We start from the raw sequence: 24,722 nt of genomic DNA on the forward strand, positions 1-24,722 counted from the left end.
TATTGTGATTGATGGTATGTCTATTAGGAGCTGTTGGTGACTGCCCCTCCCAGTGGAGCCCTGACAGTGTCTTCCCAGGACCAGACTGATCTGGGCTTATCCTGAGCTGCTTCCCCCTGCCCTGGAGTCCTATCTACTCAAAGCCTGCCAACAGAGCCTCAGTTAGATCCTGCTGTGTCCCAATGCAGCACCCTGCATTACAGCATTCAGCCTCACAGCACACCGCAATCAAACCAAAGTATGTTTAAGGCCAGGCATCATTTTTCACTCTCCTCAGGACTGAGACAGGGGAGATAACTCAACACCTCCGAAAGAGATTTGACTTGAGCGCAGCACCAGCGGTCTTAATATGATGAATCTGTTTTTGCAGAAGCCAGTCAGCATGTTGCAGGGCTGCTTGGGAGTTATCTGGGGGGAGCCTCCTCAATTTAGTAAGGGACTGCTTTTAGCCGATGGGGTTGATAGGGGTGGATTGCATCAAGTTGGTTTAGATAAGGACTGTGAGAGATAATGAAATAGAAAGCTACACAACAGGGGAGAAGGAACCTGTGGAATGAAGAATGTATCAGCTAGAGATAGAAAACCTATTGTGTGTAAATGAGTGACTGAATTTGAATCCAAATACAGTGTAAACAACACTAGCGTAGGATTTTGGGCATGAGTAATCTATAGAGAGAAAGCAAGAGTTTGTCGCATTAGATTTCAGCTTGTTGGATGCTGCACCTCTTGTAATACAGTCTATTGTTGTTTGCTGATTAAAATACAGGCAGTGAATTTTAAGCCGCGGATGTTCCCTTGGATGACTGATTTACCACCCTGGCCCATTTTAAGCAGAATGGTTCGGTATTGGAGTCAGAAGCACATCCTAAGATGATCCCTGTTTTTGCCCCTGTGCCTTTGAGGAACAGAGTGAATCCCTGTTCAGTGATATGCTTTCACACAGACCCCACATAGGAAATACTGTCTCATTTTGCCATGCGGCCCACTGGCATGCAAAGTTCTCAATGAGGTCATGGAATGGGAAAAGCAGCCCGTGCAGGGAGCTGAGCATGCAGTGTTTCCTATGCGTAAGCTTTACTTGAGTGGGCCACAAGGTAAATATGTATATCTCTGGAGGAACACCTCTTAGTGCAGGGATACAGAGCTTTACGATCGGTCCGATGGACTATTTTACTTCACCCTTTCTGTCCAATGATGTCACAACTTCCCATTGAAAGGCCAGCCACACTGACACAAATATGGCAGTAAAGCTACTGTGAGGGATTTACGGTGCTGTACTTTGTTTGGTTTAGGCAATGAGGTTTTCTGCTTTATAACTGCAACTTCCTCATCGCAGCGCGCAGGTTTGGTTGCTTGGTAACGGCAAGCGTGAGACTAAATGAATAACGTCCACCTATTAATCTCTTCTGCCAAAACACAAAAAAACCGATGCATTTGAAAACTGTCAACGCTTTGAATGATTAGGGTTAGCCTTACTTGCTGAACAACATTTCAGAATGAATCGAATTGTCTTCCACAAGCTAAACAAGAGTTTGAAATTAATTTGAAAGCTTAAAGACATGGCCAACTGACTGTGAAAAGAAACTAGGCAGCTGACTGCTGGTGTGAGGTGTCATCCAGGGGCCACGGGTGATCTGGCTGACTGAGTTGCTGCCACCCCCTTCGTCCCCCTTTTCTTCTTCTTATCTTTCTGCAAGGGGTCCTGTTCCATGCCACACAGCATATTGTATTTATAACTCCGGCTCCTCCTACTCCCTTTCGCTCCTTCAGCTCTCCCGTATCCTTACCATATCCTCCAGTCCCGCCATCTTTAACTTCACTATTACAGCACATGGCTGCTCACCTGATTGAGGTGACAAACCAAACGATACAGCCTGTCTCATTATGAGTTGCTAAGAAAGGATTTGGGTTCGTGGGGTTGGAAAGCATCAATACCCCAAAAGGAATTGTCCTTTGTAAGCTGGTCCAAGCTACTATTTCCCAATGTTAAAAATGTGGAAGAGATTCATTGTACACCAGGTAGTTGGGCTGGTGTGGGCACAATATTCGAGGCAGAGATATACTTTTATTTATAAAATATCATTGAAATGGATCTTTTATGGTGTTCATTGTTATCTTGACTGCCATAAAATATATGCCGGCTGTGCTTCCTGTCTGCTCTGCAGCAGGCCCAGGCTCGCTAGATAGCTGTTTTGTGGAGCTGTAGCTTTCCACCAGTGACCTCACTGGTTTGTGAGACACGCCTTTCAAAAAATAAGGGTTTTCCCGTCACAAGAATACACCCACCCACCCACACACACACACACACACACACACACACACACACACACACACACACTGGCTGTGTGTTTTTTCTTTCAGAACTACAGCAACATCCTTAATGCAATGCACATTATATGCATATGCGTATACATGTATATCATGTACAGCATAATAGTAATACAGCAACTGCAGCTTTAATAATTTGGGGGAATTAAGTCAGTGTACTTTCAGGGGAAAGTTTGTGGGAATCAACTTTCAGTAATCCATGACAGAGAGAGAGAGAGAGAGAGAGAGAGATAAATCCGCATGAATATGGAAAATGATGGAATGAAAGAGAAAATCCAAAAGGGAGAAATGGATGGTGACACAATGTGTTTTATGATACTTGGATGTTAGTGTGCCTTGAGAAATGCGAGGGGATCTTCACCATCTCCTCTAACTGTCTTTGCGGATGAGATTACATTCATCATGCAAGCTGTCAGAATCCCGATGAATGCACTGCTTGATAGGTCCCACCTACACAAACAGAGACACATTGCAGTATTTGCACCTCAGCAACAGACTGATATAAGCCTACTGCTTCAGCATCACATCGGCCAGGGGGAGCAACTTGAATATCAACACATGAGAAGCTTCCAACGAAAACATTTTCAGTCTCTGTAGCTCACTTTTTAGATGTTAGGTGCTTCATGGAACTGCCTCATTATCTCACTTATTCACATCCAGCAGAGAGCAGGTGTAAAACTTCATAGTTAAGCAAAGGGGTGAGGACATGTTTGTCTGCCTTACATCTAGGTTTGTGCATTTCAAATAGAAAGGGAGAGAAAGCTCTTGTTATTTAAATGTGATCTGCTTTATTTTAATGTGTCCTGTGTCTCCAATCGTGTGGCTCTTTGCTTCGGAGCAGCGCTGAATCTCTAATGGTTGTTGTCACTTACACTTGGGTGTGATTGACGTCAACCAGGCTTTTCACTGGTCTTCTCTCATAAACCTGTGTGTAACACTCTTGCCCCTTAGCATCTGACAGACGAGCCTCATTGCCTGGCAAAGCATTTGGCATTGAGACTGTAGGAACCTTGTTATCAAAGATTACATGAAAAGACCCTGACAACTTTCAGAGATCATAAACACAAGCTAAACTAAGGACGGGGGGTCTTATTCGGCCATTTGTCAGTAATGTGTCATCTTTAACGTCTCTGCAGCTGTCACCAGTACGTGCATGTCCACACTCGGTAACTTTAACTCTGAGTGACTTGATGTAGAGTGATTGTGAATTACCTTACATGGGGGTTATTATCAGTACATAAAAGAGGGTGTCAGTATAAAGTGCTCCGATGACGTTGATATGAACAGAACAATAAAGGCCTAGTTGTAGACGTTGTTGAAGTGAAGTATTTTTGAATAAATGTTGATCATTTAATATAAAATGGTATAACAGAGAGTTTTAATTCCTCCTTTAAACGGATGAAAACTGCCATTTTCTTCTTCTCTTGAAATGCTTTTTTCTTCATTGCTTCCCTCCTTATGTCCAACAGATTCGCTACATTTCTCAGACACAAGGTTTCCCAGGGGAACATTTATTGAATTCGGGGACAAAGACAGCACGGTTCTTTTGCAAAGAGTCCGACTCACCCTATACAGCATGGAGACTAAAGGTGAGGAGTATAACAAGACCTACAAAATATGGCTTGAATTACTTCACTATGGTTTAAATCATCTAAGTCAGCTTGAAGTCAATCAGCAAACATTTTTCCAGAAACAAACCTAAACATGCACACCTGAACAAACCGTTATATAACCGTTGACATTTCTTTTTCTGTAGTCAACAGATGAGCATGAGACGGAGACGGGAATGAAATCAAAGGAAGCCAGGAAGTACATCTTCAGCTGTTTGGATGACATAGTGCACGTATGTACAGCTGCTCGGACCACAATGTACCTATCAGGACTTCGGAGGAAGTTCAACATCAAATGTGTGGAGGATGTAGGCTACTGGGTTTTTTACCAGAGGAAGTACACCCACAGCTGTATGAACAGAATACACACATGTTATTTATGGGAAAGAAAAGAGCGCCTCTGAGCAATTCTTCCCCTCAGTCAACACTAAAACCAAATTAAAAAGTGAATGTTCAGGTTTCACTTACTATTCTGTCGAAACACACCATGGGTGGAAGTTCCCCAGACAACCATCAATGCGTGTTCAGGTCTGTTTCATACGCAAGTCGGAGGGGATTCTTGCAAATGTTTTGTTCATGACTAAATTGTTTGTCATTCTTAGGAAATGGGTATCATATCAAAACATTCCTTGATTCATCATACACAAAGCTTAGTGTAATCTGATATTTCCCTTTTCTTTTAACAAGTAGTTCTGTTGATAAACAGTTATTTTGACCTGTAGTTTCAATAGTAGAATGTTTGTATTCCAGGTGAACTTGGTGATGAATCTGGAAGGTAGTGACTTGTTGGCGGATAAGGCAGACCGTCGGGAGTTTGTGGGTCTGCTGAAGAAGATGTTGTTGATTGATGCGGAGGAGAGGATAACCCCTGCCGAAGCTCTCAGCCACCCCTTTGTGACAATGCAACACCTGCTCGACTTTCCCCATAGTAACCAGTGAGTCCCATTTGCCACGGATTTTCAGACATGTTGTCAGTTTGACCTTCCGTAACTTGAACTGTCACTCCTCTGCCTGTAGTGTGAAGTCATGTTTCCACATAATGGATGTTTGCTGGACTCGTCCCAGTGCGTATGAGGCGGCCAACAGAAATAAAGGGCCTTTCATCAGACCTGTAACCACAACAGCTGCTGCCTCTGTCAACCACCCATTCAGCAAGATTACCGGGGTCCACGCTCAAGTAAGTTGTTAAAGATCAGTTTGCATCGTGATCTGCCATTTCTGTGAATGTGTTGTGGGGGATGTTATTACACTTAATCACATTAATCTTTAAATCAGGGAATAAAACATTTCAAATCTAGGAGATCACTCTGAGAGCGCAGACCTCTGCCAAAGCCAATCCGCTTCTATTTATGTACTCAATTTTCTTGTTTCCTGAACTGAGAATTGAAGAAAAATATTACAATGTCTGAATGATGGAATAATCACAGATGGTGTGGGTCATTGACATGCAATGTGTTGTTCTGTTCATCTGCTCCTTTGAAGACTGATCATGTAGACAATTTCCTCGTCTTTATTGCGTTTGTGTATGCCGACTCACCATCTTATTGCGTCCTAGCACTGCTGTCATGGCAACAAAATCACGTCATGTTTCTGAGGTCATGGCAACGGTGCAAATCAGCGTTGTTGCTGAGGAGAAAAAAGGAGCTGACCCTTTTTCTGGCATTGAATCTTTATAATGCAAAACATCTTAGTCTATTCAAAAGCCTCTATTCTGAGGATGAAATGTGGAATGATCACAGAGTGGGACAATATGTATATAATGGTGACTACATATGTGTTTCATCACTGAAAAATAAGGATAATATTAGAGGGTGCTCTCATTTCTTTTCAGAATCAAAACCTCATGAAAGAATAGCTGTGTAATTTGTGTTTCCATGGAGCAGTATAGTAAATAGTACATTTTTCTTTTTCAGGAGAATTTACCAAGAAAATGTGGGGGCTTTTTTAGTATTATCCTCTGAAAGGCTGCTTTGTTTTTGCTATCATGTGTATGGGGGTTGGGCTACATGCAGAAGCTTCAGCAGAACAATATAGGCCTAGTTCTCTTATTCAATAAATGTGATTATAGCCAGGCACGAGAGCAGTAATGAAGCAGAGGCACATGCTTAGGTTCTTTGTTTAGCCCACAGGCCTGTCTCAAAGAGAAAGTTCAACATCGTCTGATGCCCTTTTAGTTAACCAACTTTTAAAAAAAATGTAACCTCGGTGAGCGTGGATGAATTGCTTCAGTTTATGAGCATGATCGTTTAAAAAGGTTTCCAACCACATCATATCAACAGATAACAAACAGCATTTAGTGAGACGAACGTATTAAGACCTTTTAAATAACTTGTGTTTGCCTCATGGAATCCTTGAAGCAGCTTATTAGTAAGAAAGTGGGCCTTGGATCCTTTTTTAACTTATTACCCTGAACTTCCTCTGGAGAAGATCAGCCATGTTTTAGAGGTTGTTTAATGGTGATTTACAACAACGTGATGCAAGTCACAGTCTTGACTGAAAAGACAGGGTTATGATGCAATGTAACTGACTAACTCACTAATCTCTCAGTACAAGACCTGGTCTCTGTCTTGCTGAAATACAGACAACTCTTGACAGAGATGTCGCCATCTACTGGCTTTTTGATGCTATTGTTCATCATTGTAGTTCCTCAGAAAAGTCCATTCATATCCCTTCTTCATTTTTTAAGGGATTGGCCCCATCAGCCCAATCAGTGATGCACCCTGGGATTCCATTGCAGACAGGAAGTGGTCAGTTTGGATGCAGCGATTCATTTCAACAGGCACTCATTCTTTGTCCCCCAACCATTCAAGGTAGGAAGTGTAAATCATTATTTCACTTGTCAATTATTCTTAGTTGACTTTAAGATATTCTGTCTAATCGCCACTATTTCCTGTCCATTGTCCCTGCAGGAATCCCCACCAACACAGCTAAACCAGCAGGCTACTCCGTTCGAATGGAGGGCTCTGTGCCTCTGGTCACTCAAGCACCTCCCATCCAGCCCCTACAAATCAGACCTGGAGTCATCACACAGGTAAGGAATGGTGGTAATAGAGCTCAAAGAACATAGGATGAGATGGAGGGACAGCTTGGCCTCATTAGTAAGTGTAGATCAGGTTAATATGTTGATATATCATTTATTTAATATAATGTTTCTTTCAAAGCCATTTGAGTGACAAAAAGGCTAAAATACAAAGACTCACTTAGTTGGGTGATGCTTAGTGAAGTTGAAAGTTTGTCTTCGATGGCAAACTGATAAAAGCATCACTGAGTGGAAAATGACTATAAGTAATGGATTCTTTCTTCCAAACTTCACCAGGCATGGCCCAACCGTGCCCAGCAGATCTTGGTGCCCACTTGGCAGCAGGTGACATCAGTGCCTCCACCACCAACCACTTTGGCATCTGACACTGTGGCCGGCTCACAAAGATTGGGTGACTGGGGGTAAGCAACTTGTTTGTCTGTTTCTGGAGGTTACAGGACAAACATCTTTTTGACACATTCTCCCTGTTCGTTCTTGATATGTTCTATATAGTTCAAATATGTACGGTTATCTAAAGCAATATTTATTAGTGCTTTTGTTACCTTTAGTTGCAATGTCCACCCTTGGGAATGTCTGTACTGCTCTGATAAAGCACGCCTGCTCCCCTGAATAATAATGATCGATGAGTCATACATGTCCGTTGGGACCAGTGACTGAGACTATTTTGTTAATAATGGTGCTAAAGGCTTTTGGCTCAATCTGCAATGTTCTGTCTCCTTAATGCAGGAAAGTGCGTCCCCATGGTAACCATTACAGCTCCATGATTGCACATTCTCAGCCATTCTTAACCAACCAAATGACCATGTCCGCCCACCAGCCAATCAACATAGGCATTGCACATGTGGTGTGGCCGCAGCCAGCTGCCAACAAGAGGGCCAAGCCTTGTGTGAACAGGTATGGCATGCAAGTTTTGTCTTTTTGTAACTAGAACATGCAGACGTACACTAAAAGGGGCTCTTCCATTGTGAAAGTGACTTGTTTTCTTCAATAGGGGCAGCAACTTCTCCCAAAACACATACGTCCAAAACATAGCATGCCAGTCCCCAAAGATGGCCGATACAGCAAAGAATGTGCAGCAGGTAGAAGCCAGATGCCCAGAGGAAGGGCGTACTGCTAGAGAGGAGCAAGGAACAGAGCAGGTGGAAGAGGATGATGAGAACTGCTGTAAAGTGCAGCCCGACTGTGAGGAGCTTTCAGTTTCGCAGGAGCAGCGGCAGGCTATGGTGATCTCTGACCTAGCTAGCCCGACCGTAAGTGTCATCAGTATCAGCAGCGACGAAGAGGAGGGCGCACAAAGACACTCAATGGGGGAGTGAGTACTGAACATCAGGTTCCTTCTAACAATATTGCCACTTGCTTTTTTCTAAAAATGTTGTGTCTTATTTTATTTGACTCTCTCTGCACACAGGTGTAAGGGCAGTGCAGCTTGTGAGGCGTGTCAGAGCACCGTCAGTATGGAGAGGGTCTGCTCCCTCAGCAGTCCAGACAGCACGCTCAGCACCAGCTCTTCAGCCTCAGCCCAGTCCAGCACCTCACCCTGCAAACACCCCAACAGGTATGGCCAATACAACCGACTCAGCCACAGCTATTACAAATGTTTATCCTGCTTCTGCATTAGCCGTAACTTCCTTCCTCATCGGTTGCCCTCTTGCAGCATGTCGGATGACGAACAGGAGAGCGGTTGTGACACAGTGGACAGTTCGCCTGCCTCAGACGCCTCTGGCCATAGCAACAGTCCCTTCACACAGCAACGCTTCATCGCCGACAGCAACCAGAACTGCGAGCCCCGTGTCGCGTGTGTTGCCCCGGAAACAGAGCCCAGCAAGCCAACAGTTCGTACCGTCGTGGTGCCTCCAATGAGAGTGCAGAACAACAACAACAACTACCCTGCTGTCAGTGACACGTATGGCAACACAGGTAAAACTGGACATATGATACATTGTTAACACAATACTTTAAGTACGTTCCGTATTTAAGTCCCACCTTGAGTTGACCTAATAATATACATTAGGTTTCAAGAATGCAGTCTGAAATTCATGCATTGTTGTACTTAAGAACTGCTGAGAGTGACAGTGACCAGTGTGCTAAACCAAGATTATCTCCAAACGTAAATGATCATATGAGTAAAACAGGTGACAGGACACCATTTCTTCTTCACACTCAGTTGCTTTGTGTTTGAAGTACACTCTGGTGGTGTTATACACTCAGAAGACTAGCAAGTGCATGAGTAGGTCATGCTAGCTCAAAGATCCAGTCACCACTGCTGCTGTCTGCTCCACAGGTCACATGGTCTGGGATTATGCTGTCTTTGTATACCACAGAGGTTCTCACAGGTGATTATGGGTGACCTGACCTGAAGTATCTGCTCTGAACTCTGGAGTGGATATTTGTTTGCTGTCATTACTCCTTACTCTGGCTCCAGACTGACTCTGAGTGCCCCTGTACCTGTGTGGATGTGCACTTTTTAAAGCTACATAAGACATGTGGAATTGCTCCACAATGTGTAATGTCTTGAATAAAATATAAAAAAACATGGATGTCAAGCAGAGAACATGAACACATCTGGTTGTCATAAACAAATGATTGCTTGATAAATGTTTCTTTCTGCAGTTACGCATGCTGTATGTAGGCTTTATTAACGGCTGTGGTCAGTGGGACATCGCTGTCTTTCGCAGCAACTGAGTACATTTAAAAGCTAACACTTTATAGATATTTTAAAGTGGAGGGTTCAACTGTAAATCCTCAGAGAAAATCATGCAGATTCCTATTGCCCCCAGTCCCACTAACTATTGTAACGAAAGCCCCACATAAAAGGGTGCAGTTTGCTATTCTAGTGCTACCAGGTGTATTTATAGCTGACGGTCTGACCCCACTGTAATTTCTAGGAACAAGCTTAGTTAGCAACTCCTCCCAGATCCCCCCCCCAAACATGGCTATTTATAATCGCCTAGCTCGTACAAAGAAGACAGGTGTCGCTATGTTTAAAGGTTTGGACCTGATCAAACACAGCTGAAATCACTGATAAGCCTTCAAAGCCTCCTGTCACAAATGTTGCCTTTTCTGCAGTTGTGGTTGGATCCAACCCCTGGTTGCTTTTTTTTTTTTTTTTTTTTTTTTGTCTTTTGCCTGCACTTATTTCCATTGTGATATTGATAGTGGGACACCAAATTGTCTGAATTAATAGGTCATCTCCATCTCTCTGTGTTTCTCCATCCGTCCCCTTTTACCTGACCACCTATGTAACTCTTAGAGTCTTCATGCCAGTCCAAAGGGCGAGGCATTCATGGGCGACATCATCACCAGTCCACTCCCCTCCTCAACAGGCCGCAGAAGATCACCCCTGCATTCCAGCCCCAGCAGCCGCCTATAGGCTTTGGCCAGGTGAGCACATGAAGTCACATACATGTATCACACAAACACATTTACACATGAGTAGGTCAACAGCCACAACTTTTTTTATATTTCATGTGTTAAGGGTTGTTTGCTACAGAGACATTGGGGACATTTGGCCCCATCGATCAAGCAGAATACCGAATATAAGCAATTGTATAGCCAAAGACAATTTATTTTTATGGAAGATTGCAAAATATATTTAATGTTCCTAAGAAAACAAGTTGCAGGGGCAAAAAAGGATGGAACTTAAGTCCTCTGCCACGGCAGCTTTTGTCGTTAACAAATCATCCAGCTTTGGTACAATATTACTCACAGTTGGTTGCTGAACATTTCTAAATGTGTTAAAGGGTGAAGGCAACTTTCTGTGATACTGCTAACTAAATGTATTGCCAGTAAAAACAAAAAAAAAAGAGAATGACTATGATATTGTAATGGCATACACACAAATTAAGATGAGATAATTGTCAAAATTGTGAATGACTGATCAAAGACACAACATTGAATGTAAAAAATGTGGTTACAGCAGCATCTAGTGGCTCATAAAGACAAACTCTGTCGATGAAGGTGGTGAGTCTTATCAGCGAGGTATTCTCTCTCTTAGGTGCAGCATTTCGGATCCTGCCATCAGGAATGGAACGGCAACTTTGCCCACCGGAGACCACAGGCCTATATCCCTCCTACCATGCATGGCCACACATTCACCCTGTCCCACAGCAGCCCGAACCACACTACGGGCCCCCACCACCACCTTGGGGGCCACCCGCACACCCAGCCCACCATACTGTCCTACCCCCCGTCTGGTCCTCTGGTCACGGCTGCGCCCGTGGCCCACCTCCTGGCTTCCCCTGTAGCCTCCCGCCCCGTCCTCCAGCCCACCTACGGCATCTCCCACCCGGCAGGCATCGTGCATCAGGTCACAGTGGGCATCAACCCCCGGCTGCTGCCCTCCCCCACCTTGCACCCCCAGGGCCAATTCAAGCCCCTCTTTCCCCCGCACTCCTACATTGCCTCGCCCGCCTACGCCAGTTTCCCCCTCAGCCCCACCAAAATAAACCAGTACCCTTACATGTGAGCATGGCGGCCCAGGTACCCTTTATACCACCGGAGGGCTAAGTGAGCAGGGCGAAAATCTATCTTAAACCACAAACATGGTTCTCATTTCCAAAACCATGGCACAACCACAGAGAAAGCAAGCTATTTTTTGAATCATGTAGACTTGTGTGTAATTGAACTTCAAGCTTTAAAAAAAAAAAAAAAAAAAAAAAAAGTTCCAATGGTGGTGATGATTTGGGCAAACATTTAGAAGAAATTAATGTATGAATGATTGAGTGAAAGAATGACTGAGTAGTTAAACTCACACTTAATGTGTTTTTTGCACATTTGATATATATCTTTGCATTGGATCTTCTACGAATACTCCTCAAAACAGGTAAAATAATTGGGGTGGTGTTGAATAGTTAGACTTTGCACCCCTGAACCCAGCTATTTTTCTATATTGCCTTCTTACGTGTGCAAGACACATCCATATTTGTAAAGCCATCCCAGTCTCTAGCTCTAGATCGACAGATTCACACGTCGTCCACGGTGTATGTTGTACTGCGTTGGAAGTATTTGTACCTTTTCGGTGTCTTTTGGTGTTAGCAATGTCAAGTCAATTAACCGATTTATATAGGGTTGTTCCTCACGCTGCATGTGGTCTTGCATGAGCAAAAATGTAAACGGAAAGATGCGTAGACGTTGCTCTTATTGTTTGTGTCACAAGACTCGCTGCATTGTATAACTGTCCCCAGCCATAGTGCCTTACATATTTGAGGTTGTTAATGTTACTACTTATATATGACTATATACATGAATATTAATGTACTGGACTGCAGCACTTGAAATTCCAATCAGTCGATGCATCCTATGTGTGAGTATATATATGCAGTCGTGTATATGTCCATGCATAGCCTGCATGGATGTGATGTATCGCGGATAGCGGTGCTTATCTTTTGGAGTCGGTGTATATTTCAGTGTGTAGTGAGTTACTTTTCTGTTCTTTCAAGAAGAACAGCATGCTTTGCTGTTGCGAATGCTTACTGTTTCATTAAAAACGTTTTTTTTTCTTTTTCCGTTCTCCCTTTTCCCGAATGAACTAGTGTACAAAATGCAAGTACTGAGTATTGCTTAATATTTGATAATCACTTTCTATTTAGTGAAACTATTATTACAAACAGTATTTGTACTGTTTGATGAAACTGCAATACAATCTAAATAGTCGTTGATTCTTTTTTTTTTTTTTTTTTTTTCGTCTTCGTATTTTCATTTTGAGTGTTTTCACTTTGTTTCTTAGATGTGGTGGGCATGGCTTTGATTAGGTAAGGAAAAAAATGCAAATTAATTCACGGTATTGAATTTTCTAAGCCTGAGCAAACCATGCAGTATTCGATATAGACACACATATATGGACATATATTATAGAGCCAGTCTATTTAGTACAGATGCTTGATAAGGTGTGAGTTAATTGTGTGCAATTCTCTCATTTATGCATGTGTGACAAAGTTAACTTTTTCCCTTTACATTATACCATTTGTTAAAGGCTTAAGGCTTATCGGTGTCTACTGCTTATTTTATACATTCCGTCAGGGAGGATATATACATATATATATATATATATATATATATATATATGATGGTAGCACCAGTCTATATATATATATATATATATATATATATATATGTAGATATGCTGTGCGTTCATTTTATCTGTTCATTTTACTAGTTAAGTGTGTATTTTTTGTCTTTTATTTTCAAATGAAGTTGCTTGTGCAGCACCAAAGACTGTAATTCATTTCCTGAGCAAGGTAGCTATTCTGTTTGCATAGACCTCAATTATACTGTAGTTGTAGAATGGGGTTAAATTAAAACAAACTAAAAAATAGTATTTAAAAAAAAAAAAAAAAAAAAAAAAAAACGGCAAAGGTTTTGTCTAGCTTATTGGGCAATTAATAAGTCGTATCATTTCTTTCTTGAATGTATCATAGATAAGCTGCTACATGATGATTGCCACTTCGATAGCTGTGAAATTAGGTGATTTCTCTGAGTTTAAACCTAGCGTTGCTATTTTTGTATAGGTCCCTAATTATCTGAAATAGAAGTGGTTTTGATTTTTTGTGTTTTGCGTTCATATTTGGAGTGTCATTGTAACTACTGTATTGCTGATGATGAACATTAGTTGCATTTGTTGTTTCTCGGGGTGTGTGTTTTTGCATCAGTATTTTATCCTTATTAACCTTTCGGGCTCATCACTGCATATAAATGATGTATCGATGTAACTTAATTTTTGTATGTTTTCATATTGATGTTTTGTACACATCTGAAGCTGTAGCTTGCAGGATTGATTTAACTTTTTCATTGTACGTATATACGGTGTACTACCAGTACTCTTTTCTGTGTTACAAGAGCACTGTGAGATTCCAGAAAAAAACTAAAAAAACATTATGTTGGTTGAATAGCTTCTGTAATGTTTCCACCAATTACACACAAACACACTCGCCACTAAGCACTCACACAGGTGGGGTTAGGTTTGGGTCTGTCGAAAAAAAACTAATTAGCCCAATGTTTCTGTTCCAAAATAATGATTTACAACTTGTTTTACTGTTAAATTGATTTCAACAAATCTTTATTGCATCCTTTTTTTTTTAACTGTTCAATGTTATATCTGGCTAGAATATCAGTTTCAGTTTGTTATTCTATACTGCCTTGTGTTCGGATCGCTCTCCCCTTTATGAGTGTCTCATATCAAAATGATGTTTTGTCAACGCAAAACTGTGGTCATGGTTATGTGTTCCTAAACGAAATTGAGACAGTGTGAGCAGCACTGTGTATGTGCCTTGAGCTTCAGAAAGTGAGAATTCAAGACGGTGATTCCTCACCTCGTATTTGATGAGGAAGGTATAGAATCCACTAACAGTCCGTTACCATACAGAGTACGCAGACTTTTTAACGGCCACAAGACCAGTAATAAAAAGTAGGACTTTAACACAATGTCATTCTAGGGACCTGTACTCCTCTGATCAGCTTGTAGACCCGACAGAGGACATGTACATGGTGGTGGTGCTCCTCTTGTTTCAGAATGCCGCCACCAAAGCCCCTGTGATAACACACAATAAAACACACACACACACACACACACACACACACACACACACACACACACACACACACACACACACAAACTAACATACTTTGAATGATATGACACTCAACGATCTTTGGATAGTCTCTCTGGCTAAACGACAGATGCAATACTTTACATTGTGCGGTCATTGCACCACCAAGTGTTCTTAGATAATCTCCATGCTTTACATTACCTTGCATGTACACCTAAGTTGCTTCACTTTGTCTGCCTGTCAGCTGTCTGCTCAGAGCAGCTTTTTCCATCGTGCAAGTTAAGGGCAGAGTGTGAGTAACCAGAGCACAGTTTACAACACTGGCCTTTTAAAAATCAGACGAGCCGTGCTTTATACATCCAGTCTCGTTTGGATGTTTATTCTGTGTTCTGGATGGAAATTGCTCTGTCAAGGAGATTATTGCGGTTTCTCTGCACGGTCAGTCATGAGTGCAATACTCCACATGTAAACACTTGCATTGATATGGTTGTATGTATTTTGATAGCTTTTTTTTCCCTCTCACCTGTACGCTTTACTGATTATACTCGAGTATCAATTTGGGAAAGAAAGCTCATGACAACAAGGCATGAACTGGGCAGATTAGTGCTTGAAATAGTTCCCCAATAATAAGCATGTGTAATGTAATCTGTGTTTTGATTCCTCCAAAGGTATTCACCAGCAATGCGCCTGCATAAACTCTCCCATGCTTGTTAGGAAAAGAATGGATGCAAGAGGAGAGAAATATTGAAAACTGTTTTAATTATCCACACGATTGAGACCTTGGGTTTATGGATATGTTTTTGTTTTTTTTGAGGATTCATTTAACAGATAAAATATGTTTGTAAACTTACTATAATTAAAGTTATTACTTTGATATCGGAAAACAAATCCTCTGCTGCGGTATTATCCTTTAGAGATGTTAATTCAGGGTCTGTATTAGTCTAAATGTACTACTGTGTTACTCTATGATTTGATTTGATGAGGTTTGATTTACTCAAGCTCTTATTTTTCTGGTAATCTATCAATTTCAGAGTTAATTCACACTGCAAGTTATGGAATCATCTGTTTAGATTGCTCATCAAATAGAAATCTGAACTGTTACTGTTTTAATACCTGTATATTTTTGTGGCTTTGTTTTTTCGTTTTTGTTTCATTTTGCTTTTTTATTTTGTGCTACACTAGTTTGCCATGTAGCAATTGCACTGTGCAATATTTACAGTATGAGGACTGGGAAAACTAACTATGGATGTGATGTCTCTTTACAGTTTGCGATAGTGTTTCCTCTCTAGTTCTCAGTGATTTAGGTGTGACCAAGCCTTCTCTACTTTGTCACATTAAGCGGGTTTTCCAGGTGACTCTTTTGGTGAGTGTCAAAATAAGACTTTATGGTGTATCATTGTTGAGATTCACTTTGAATTAAAAAAAAAATCTATAGAAGCAGCTCTTTTTGACTTGGTCTGTTTTTTTCCCCCCAATAATCTTATTAATTCAGGTGGAATTACACAACATCACACAACTCTAACTGATCCTATTGCAACTCGTCCACCACATTCTCAAACACTGCTGGTTAGATACTCTGGCACATACTACTCCAGTGGTTTTCAAACTCATAGTTACATGAGAGGGCCTGAAGATTCATTTTTATTTTTTATTATTGACTTGATTTGATTGTATTCTGTCAGAAACATTTTTGGGTTTATGAATCAATCCCTTTGTCTATTAAATCTCTGAAAATTCCAAATAAAATGTTACAATTGAAACAATACAGATTGCAGCTATAAATGATCAACAACGGAAAGCAGCACACTTCACATTTGAGAAACTGGAACCAGAGAATATTGGGTATTTTTGTTTAATTACACATTTCAAGGATTAAGTGATCAACACAATTTGTTGTGGATTAATTTTCTGCCAAACGAATAATGGATTCATTTACTCAGCATTTCTGCTTCACGGAAAAATAACTGAGCTTTTGTACATTATGTCAAGAGTCTGACTTAGGCCGGGTTTTTTTTTGTGTTTTCTGATAAAATGACTTGGGTCATTATTTTAGGAAGGTGACGGATTTTAACTGAGCAAACATCCCATCTGCTGATGAAGATCATTTAATAAGACCTGTAGTACTTGTTCTGGGTCAGTGCTGACATCTTGTGGCGGTGTGGAGGAGGTAGCCTATAATAGTCCCAGTCTGTACAACAGCAGTCCTACTACAGTCATTCATATTCAGGTAGCAGAGAAGCCCAGGACACCTCCAAAGCCTTAATGGAGGTAAAATGGATTACCAAACATGAAAGCAGCACGACAACATGGTGAAATTGGGCTTGATCTACACATTTTGTCCCAAAACATTAAAATTACATTTGAAAAGGAACTCTAGTATACGAGCAGGATGAATGATTACAGCAAGCAAACTTGTTTCAATCAATCGACTTAACTATTGTTTTAGGAAAGACCTGAATAATTATGAACCTATAATGTTGGATAGGCTACGTGACCAGGACACCTCCAAAGCCTTAATGGAGGTTAAATCAAACCTAAATACGACCTTCTGAATATAGGGCCTAGTCCTGCTCCACCGTATGCGTGAACAAGAAAAATAAATGCAACCTGCTCCACATTGATTTCTGCCTGGCTTCATCCACCCAGCAGAGGTCGTCCTACAGACCGCTCGCCTCCACTTTCTCCCTACAATTAACAGCAGAGAGGCTCATTCTAAGGCTGTCAACCAGAGACCCAGCAGCCTCCCTGTCCCTCAGATCTGTGGCTAAACGTCCACCAAATACCAAATGTCTCTCATCCACCTCCAGCATGTCTGTATGAGCCAGTCCACCGCCAACAGCTAAATGTCAAACCTTTGGCAAAGTGTGCGCGCCTCCCTGCGCCACTCGGCGGTGATGGGTGGACCGAGCGGAGCGGAGCGGAGCGATAGGGCCAATTTCTAGCTCCCCCCCCCGCCACCCAACCCTCCCTCCTCCCTCCCTCCCAACCTCCAGCCCTGGACACCACGACGAGACCGCGGGACCGCTGCGTTTCCCGTTTACGCACGAGGATTGATCCGATGTATTATTTACGACCGAAAGTTCAGCAACTTATCCGCTGGATATGGCTCCCTGTTTGAAGGGTGGACGGACAGGTCACCCCGGAGCGGTCGGAGCCGTGGGACCCCGAGCGGCGGAGCCCGACGGTCGGTCACCGCGCAGGAGGACGGATGCCGGAGGAGACGTGAGGTGTTTGAGGACCAGGTGGAGAGCCGGAGCAGCGGGGATGCTCGCAAACTGTCTGCTGTGTGCGGGGATGCTTTCCCTTGTTGTCCGGTGCGCTGTGGCCGCAGAGGGTAAGCACACACACCGCCGACGTATCTGCCGCAACAAAACACATGCTGATGTGTTGCAATAAAATCTGTCACAACTACACCGCAAAGGGATGAGTTGGGAACATATTGGGTGGGGGAAAAAAAAAAAAAAAAAAAAAAAAAAAAAAAAAGGTTATTTTGTTTCACACGGACAGCGTTTTGTAATCCGCACATCTCATGCTGCTGGGTGCTTGATTCACGTACAGGCATTGTGGAGGGCTCAATAGCTTCCTTTATTGTAAGAAACCCCCCCCAAAAAAACATGATCCATGCATCTTTAAGCTCTTTGCACATGCTGTGACATGCACACGGCTGTTATTGCATTGCAATTTTGCGCAGTCAGGGAGATGTCCAAACGGCTCTTATTCAGGATTCATTCCCCTGTACTGACCGCACTGCATGGTGTGTTGTGTCAGAGGTGGTGCTGATGCTGGACTGGGCAGGGTTTGCTTGTATGTGATGTAACTCTGTTACCTACTAATCTTTCCACCTGAGCCCGCCGCTAGTCAACTCTTTTGTCTCTCTGATCACATTGCACTGCACAAACCTTAAACCTCTGGTTCTCCTCCCGCAGCTGGAACCATCATGAGCTGTCTGGACCTCAACTTTGTCTCTCATCTAAACTTCATATCCCATTTGTTCTGCAATGTGCATTTCATTTTGCTTTGCATTTCCATGAGAGAGGTTACTAAACATTGTTATTCTGTGTAATAAGCTTAAGGGGGGGGGTTATTCTGGGAATGGAAATGCAGTCACAGGAAAGTCAGTGTTTCAGAGCATCTGGGTTAGCACTAATGACACACATACTGGAGCCCACTGGAGGTCCGTGTGTCTCTGGCGGTATGAGAGGCAGCTGGGGTAAGATCGGCCGACATAGCTGCCCTTCATCCATGAACGCTTGGAGAGGAGGCTTGACTGCAAAAGACAATAAGTCTCTGCCTGTGCACTGCTTTTGGCCTTTTTTTCTCTCCTCATGTGACTATTTACACCACCTCAGCGTGGACGGCTTTAAACCGCTCTTGCATTGAAAGAGAACAAAACGAGATGTTTAGTGCAAGTGGTAAGTGTGTGTGTATCTAACAGTAGCCCCATCACCTCCCTCCAGTCTGCAAACTGGGATGTAGTGGCTGTCGTCTCACCTCTGCTGATGCACTGCTACAGTAGCAACGTCTCCTCCTCCCCCTTCCTACCTCCACCTTCCCATTCTCACAGTCAGCACATCCATTCCTAAACACATGAGCCCAGCAGTAACGGCAGCAGTACCTGTGCTATACATTACATATTTGGTGAAAGAGGTATGGGAGTATACTTTTAGTATTCACCTAGGAAGGAGACAGGACACAAGAAACTGTGCACTTAGTATGTTGTCTTTTGTGTAGATATACTGATAGTGAGTGTTGGATTCTGTGGCCTTCTCAACTGGTTGTCTGAATGTTTACATTAGTCTGTACGCTGTATTTCAGTGGTGTTACTGGTTTGAAACATGGAGGATGTACTCTAAACTCCCCCAAAATATCCTGGGATTACTACCAATCACAATGTGTATCTTTAATTTGATAAGGTAGCACTTATTGACTGAGCACACATGGACCTCTGCCTTTTCTCTGATTTCAATTTTATATATAGTTCACTTATGATTTGAATTTAGTTTCTCATATTTGGCTTGTGCCAAATCTCCCCCTTCCCTGGTTCCTTATGGATCTTTAATGGGATACATTATTCATTGACTTAGGTATGCACCCATTCCGATGCACTTTGTTGGTGTTGCCGCAGATACTGACCTTATTAGGTGGATCAAGTATTGACCATGATGTGACTGATGCACATGAAAGACTGTTTCTCTGTCCACGCTTATGTGTTTCCTCCACCAGGTACATTCAGTCAGTGACGGTGGGCCACTGAAACAGTTTTTAGTGTCACATTTACCTCTGGCCTCATATTCCTGACATAAAAAATATTCCAAATGCAGTGGGCTATACATGTTTCAAATTTGGGAAAAAAGAGAGCAGGAGTATTTGAAGGATACTCAGGCATAATAATAACTATAATGATGACCAGAAGGCCTTCTTCTAATATTGACCATACATCAAAATGTGCCTTTGGGTGGGGAAAATCAGATTTCAGGCTGCCATGTTAATGTCCATCATATTGGACTTTAGGGTGGCTTCAGGCTAAACAAAATCACCAAGATGGACATAAATGATGAATAATACATTACAAAGTTAAAGTTTGGACTGCCCCTCCATGTCCCTGCACAATGTCATTAAACAACAGTCAGGCATTGACTTTCAATCTCATGTTGGCAGCTCCTGAACAACTAAATACTATTATCGGCCTAAAAAGAAATCCAGTATCATCCGGGCTATACTGCTGTTCATGTGTGTTTGTTTGCTTGTAAGGTTTTAGTGAATGAAAAACATCCTCAGTCACTGTGAGCTGGTAATACCCTCACTCACAGCTTCATCCCCTTAATGTTTGAAGGCAGTACAACATGTGGTTACTATGGGAACGCCAATTTTTGTCCAACAATAACTAATTTCCACCCTTCAACCCTTCAACATCCAGTAGAGTAGAGGGCAGTGTGCAGTGAGAGGGTCCTGAATTATGTGGCTGCAAAGATGAAGCTTTTTCATGCAGTTAGATTGATCTTCAATGCACTTGCAGGATTTCTTGTCTGGTCTTTCTTTCTTAATTTGAGGACACGCAGATGAATGATCCAAGCCAACAAACCTTTGGTACATCCTCAACCAGACGTTCTTCTTCTGACGTTTCTTCTGTTTACTCGTACTACCACAGCCCTTCCATTGCTTATGAGTGCTGACAGCTCTGTTTCGACAGGAGTTAACCTCACAGACCTCTTGCTGTATGAGATGCAATCCCTAAGCTGTTGCCAGTCATCACTTTCTGCTTAGGAATTCATTGAAAAGAGACATGACAGTAAGATTCAAAGCCATTTCCTATTTGCAATGCAGTCTGGGGCTTTTAGCCCCAAAAATGACTGTTAATTGAACAGGGAGCTGCACATCACAACACTCTCTGTGGTTTGCCTCTGTTTCGCATTTTGTGTGGTTCAGTATCTTGCAGTTTTCTTTCCCTCTGCCTAGATTAGACTTTTTATTAGGCTGTCACGATGGTTAATGTTAAAATTACTTCCAGGAATTGGTTTTAACAAACAACAACCATGACTCACCATTGGTCTGATGACCTGCTCTGCTTGAGCTCTGGCTTTACAGAAGCAAATAGAGGGCACGATTTCTCTGTTTATTTCCCTGGTTTCACCTCATTGCAGTGATTTAATGGACATCAGTTAATTATGTTGTGGGTAAGACATGTCAGGAGGGCTTAAGATGTATGGGCATGTATGTGGTGTGCGTGCACGGGCGAGATAGATGGTGTCTCCTCAGGGGGAGCTTTCATTTGCATTCAGTCGTAATGCAAACATTTGTCTTTCTAAACAAACAGATTGAGATATCAAATTGTAAAGTAAATTTACAAAAGACAATTGTTTATATTCTACCCAGTGTCATCCGTCTGTTTTCTTTTGTATGTTAGGACATCGAGACCGCGCGAGTTCCGTTCAACATTATGTAATGATGTCATATATATATTTATATATATATTAGTATTGGCAGAGGAAAAGAACATTTATTGTAATCCATCTTGGCTATGATTATCTCACAGGGCTCTTTTTGTGTCTGTTCCTGTCAGATCTTGAAGAAGGTCAAAGGGTTTGCAGTCTTTCCTCCTTCGCTGCTGTAAACAAAGCAGGAAGCACTAATAAAACACATAGATGTTATGAAATGACAGCAATGAACTATACAAGGGATAATGCTGGGCAGATGGTCCAAGATACTAATTAGAAGCCTGTCTGGCAATCAGGGAATAGTGTGTGTGTGTGTGTGTGTTTCCCTCCAGTATCTCTCTGTACCTTTGCGCCTCTCTGTTTCTTTGGTCTATCTCTCTCTCTCTCTCTCTCTCTCTCTCTCCGTCTTTTGGCTGTTTGGTGCAGGTTGATGGCAGACAAAGACTTGGCTCTGCTGCTGCTTGGGAAGGGACAGGAGTCGATTTATTGGGACACACTGTATAATTCACCACACCGCTCCTCACGTTCATCACGCCGCTGCACACGGTACCACGGCAGAAGACAGCATTAAAGGCCTGATTCTCTGTGGAATTTAGGAATGTACAATACGAATGAGCCCATCTTTTAGAATGAAAACATACATTATTTTGCATCTTATACATCTCTCAAAAAGGCTGACCGAAGTAAGCGATATATAAAGGCAGTAATTGTCAAAAATTGTAAGATTGCAATCTGTCTGTTTGAAAGAGTAAATCAACTAAAATGAAATTATAAAAAAATGCAAACCGGATAACCAACCTTAGAATACATTTTGAATAGCATCAGTGGCCTTGAGGGACTTTTCTACATAGAAAATGATTTAGTACAGTTATGGGAATAGCTAACGATTTTTAGGAACATAAGAACAAATCAAAAAATTTAGTGGATATCATTTTGTCTTAACTCCTGTATAAAGATCAGTAATTCAGCCATGGAAATCACCCCAAGTGAACCAAACCAAGATATTAATCTAGTGTTGACAGGTCCTGCAATCATTTCCCCCCCAGGTGTTTCCAGTCATCCAGGCTGATTATATTTCTGCTCAGGTTGAAGGTGGGCATATAGCTACACTGTATGTCCCCGGATTCAAGTAGCAGTAATGACTATTAAGGTGGTATTTGTCTCATCCTTAGGGCGTATAAAATTTCACATACATTGTATTTAAATTGTTGTTTATAGGACATGGCTCTATGAGCTTTAAGGGCCTTGACTCTGGTGGTTTTCGTCATGTGTCAAGTGTCATTCTCTGTATCTTTGAGTGATTTCATGGGAAAAGTGAAAGATGTGGATATAAAAAATTGACGAACATTTTTGTGAGCAGTGGATGAGGCTGAATCAGACCAGGAGTTATGTCTATGGTGTGCATAAATGAGCGTGACAGAAGAACGGCGAGAGAAAGAGAGAGACATATAGTCCCAAACAGGGGTCATCAATCATATTTAATAGTGTCACTGTCATTGTATCATATTTAGTTTTTGTCTGCTATTGTTATTGACCGAAACGCTAAGTGTAATGTAGCTGTAGGCTTTGCATTTTCACACAGATGCCTCTGTGGACTGTGGCATTTCAGCTAATCCCTTTGAACCGCTGGAAGAGGGAATTTGAGATCACCGACACATACAAACTAATTTATTACACTGAGCCTTCAAAATGCAAAATGTGTGCATGCACACACTCAACACGTACAATCAATAAACTCTAGCTACTCTGTAAATACTGTTGATTTACTGATTCTGACTTGAATACAATCAATGTGCACCACACTTACATTAAGCTGCAGTTATCATTTTTGACCGCTAGAGGGCAGAAAAACGCTGATCGCAGTTCCCTGAAACTAATATTTTACTATAGGGCTCTGTTTTACATGCTAGCAAACAGTTGCCTACTCTCAAATGTAACGTTAGCTGACAGAAAACAACACAAGTCTCGTAGTGGAGGCATGTTTCTGTCTCCCCGAGAAACGTTAGTCAAACAATAACTCATTTTTTTGCTCTGTTACGGGCTGCACCTACTAAACGTTAAAGGAAAAGTAGCCTGGTCTGTTGTTGCTAGCTCTTCAACTTTCTTCACTAGCTAACGTAAACTATGTCTGCCGTTTGGTACTGGGCAAGTGGTGTCATGTTACAGTTGGTTGAGCTTATATGTGCTTGTTTCCTTAAAAAATAAGTGTTTAAAGCTGTTGGTTTTCTTGAGTGGAGCAAACTACAGACGTTTTAACGCTTATAAAAATGTAAAAATGGAATCTCGGCCAGGAAGAGCAGTAACCTTCACGTTAACTGCTTATCATCGGCCTTGTGTAAAAAGATTGCTCGTTCTTAAGCAGTTCAGGGTTGGCAAGTTTGCAGGTTTTTAGCTGCAGCAGCCTGTTTCATATAACATGTAGTCATCTGAGTAAACGATAATATAGAAAATACCAATGAATGGTACATTGTTAGTCTGTGACCCCTTTTTAGGGTGAGAATTCTCATGACCAAACTGTCAGTTGTTTTATATTGTCATGTAAATGTGAGTATGCCCCTCTTTTGTGGGCTCTAATTGGATTGGGAAGAAACTGGGGCAAAATTCTCATCTGTCAATTTACAATAGAATCACACCATGATGATATGTTGAGTTTTTGTGCAACATGTAAAAGGTTTTATATTCTGATTTACTGCATAACAGTGTAACTGTTCATTACACCGACCATCCATTTTATTATTACAGTTTATATGCAATATTACAGGCAATTTCCCGCCGTATAGTGCCACACAATTATCAATATCAGATAAATATTCAATATTGTAAAATAAGTTCCAGAATGTATTCATGACTACCAACAACATCAGTCTAAGACACTTAGACATCTTATTCAGCAGATGAGGTGACCCCATGTTATGTCCCCCAGCCCCAGGCAGATAGAGGTAGTCTGTAGTATATTATGTCATTGAAACATCAGCGTTCCACCCACAGTCTGTGGAGAAGCCTCTGATTTTAAGTCCCAGTGACATCACAGATTCAGGCACTCGCTCTGTGATTCCTAGCTTCAGTGAAGCAGGTTTAGAGTTGAGGCAAAGATGACAGCGTCAGTGAAGCATCAAGAGTACTGGGGAGGGCTAAGCTGAGCTCGGAGAGCATTAAAGGAAATGATCAACAGTTTTAGAAGCCTATCTTAGTAATCAGTAATCAAGCTGTCTTATGAATTTAAAGATGTTCTACTGTACTGACAGAGATTAGAAGTGGGTTCAGT

General features: G+C 41.9%; 2 protein-coding genes across 3 annotated transcripts in view; both read left to right on the plus strand.

Moving 5' to 3' along the window:
* Positions 1-14,597, plus strand: part of hipk3b (homeodomain interacting protein kinase 3b) — a 35,144-nt gene extending 20,547 nt beyond the window's left edge. Inside the window, exons 4-17 of one of the 2 annotated variants that reach the window (XM_054610111.1) lie at positions 3,798-3,917; positions 4,085-4,171; positions 4,689-4,873; positions 4,956-5,115; positions 6,625-6,748; positions 6,848-6,969; positions 7,255-7,379; positions 7,705-7,872; positions 7,970-8,290; positions 8,387-8,533; positions 8,633-8,895; positions 9,260-9,311; positions 10,229-10,359; positions 10,973-14,597. In XM_054610111.1, the coding sequence (XP_054466086.1) occupies positions 3,798-3,917; positions 4,085-4,171; positions 4,689-4,873; positions 4,956-5,115; positions 6,625-6,748; positions 6,848-6,969; positions 7,255-7,379; positions 7,705-7,872; positions 7,970-8,290; positions 8,387-8,533; positions 8,633-8,895; positions 9,260-9,311; positions 10,229-10,359; positions 10,973-11,484 (2,517 nt within the window). In that variant the 3' untranslated portion in view covers positions 11,485-14,597. The remainder of the gene's footprint in view (positions 1-3,797; positions 3,918-4,084; positions 4,172-4,688; positions 4,874-4,955; positions 5,116-6,624; positions 6,749-6,847; positions 6,970-7,254; positions 7,380-7,704; positions 7,873-7,969; positions 8,291-8,386; positions 8,534-8,632; positions 8,896-9,259; positions 9,312-10,228; positions 10,360-10,972) is intronic. The other variant, XM_054610118.1, reaches the window with a different exon arrangement.
* A 3,027-nt stretch (positions 14,598-17,624) lies between these two features.
* kiaa1549lb (KIAA1549-like b) overlaps positions 17,625-24,722 on the plus strand; it is a 53,256-nt gene continuing 46,158 nt past the window's right edge. The window contains exon 1 of the mRNA XM_054616908.1: positions 17,625-17,856. Coding sequence (XP_054472883.1) covers positions 17,625-17,856 — 232 coding nt within the window. The remainder of the gene's footprint in view (positions 17,857-24,722) is intronic.

Source organism: Anoplopoma fimbria, chromosome 2, assembly GCF_027596085.1.
Source record: "Anoplopoma fimbria isolate UVic2021 breed Golden Eagle Sablefish chromosome 2, Afim_UVic_2022, whole genome shotgun sequence".
In the NCBI taxonomy this organism is placed as follows: domain Eukaryota; kingdom Metazoa; phylum Chordata; class Actinopteri; order Perciformes; family Anoplopomatidae; genus Anoplopoma; species Anoplopoma fimbria.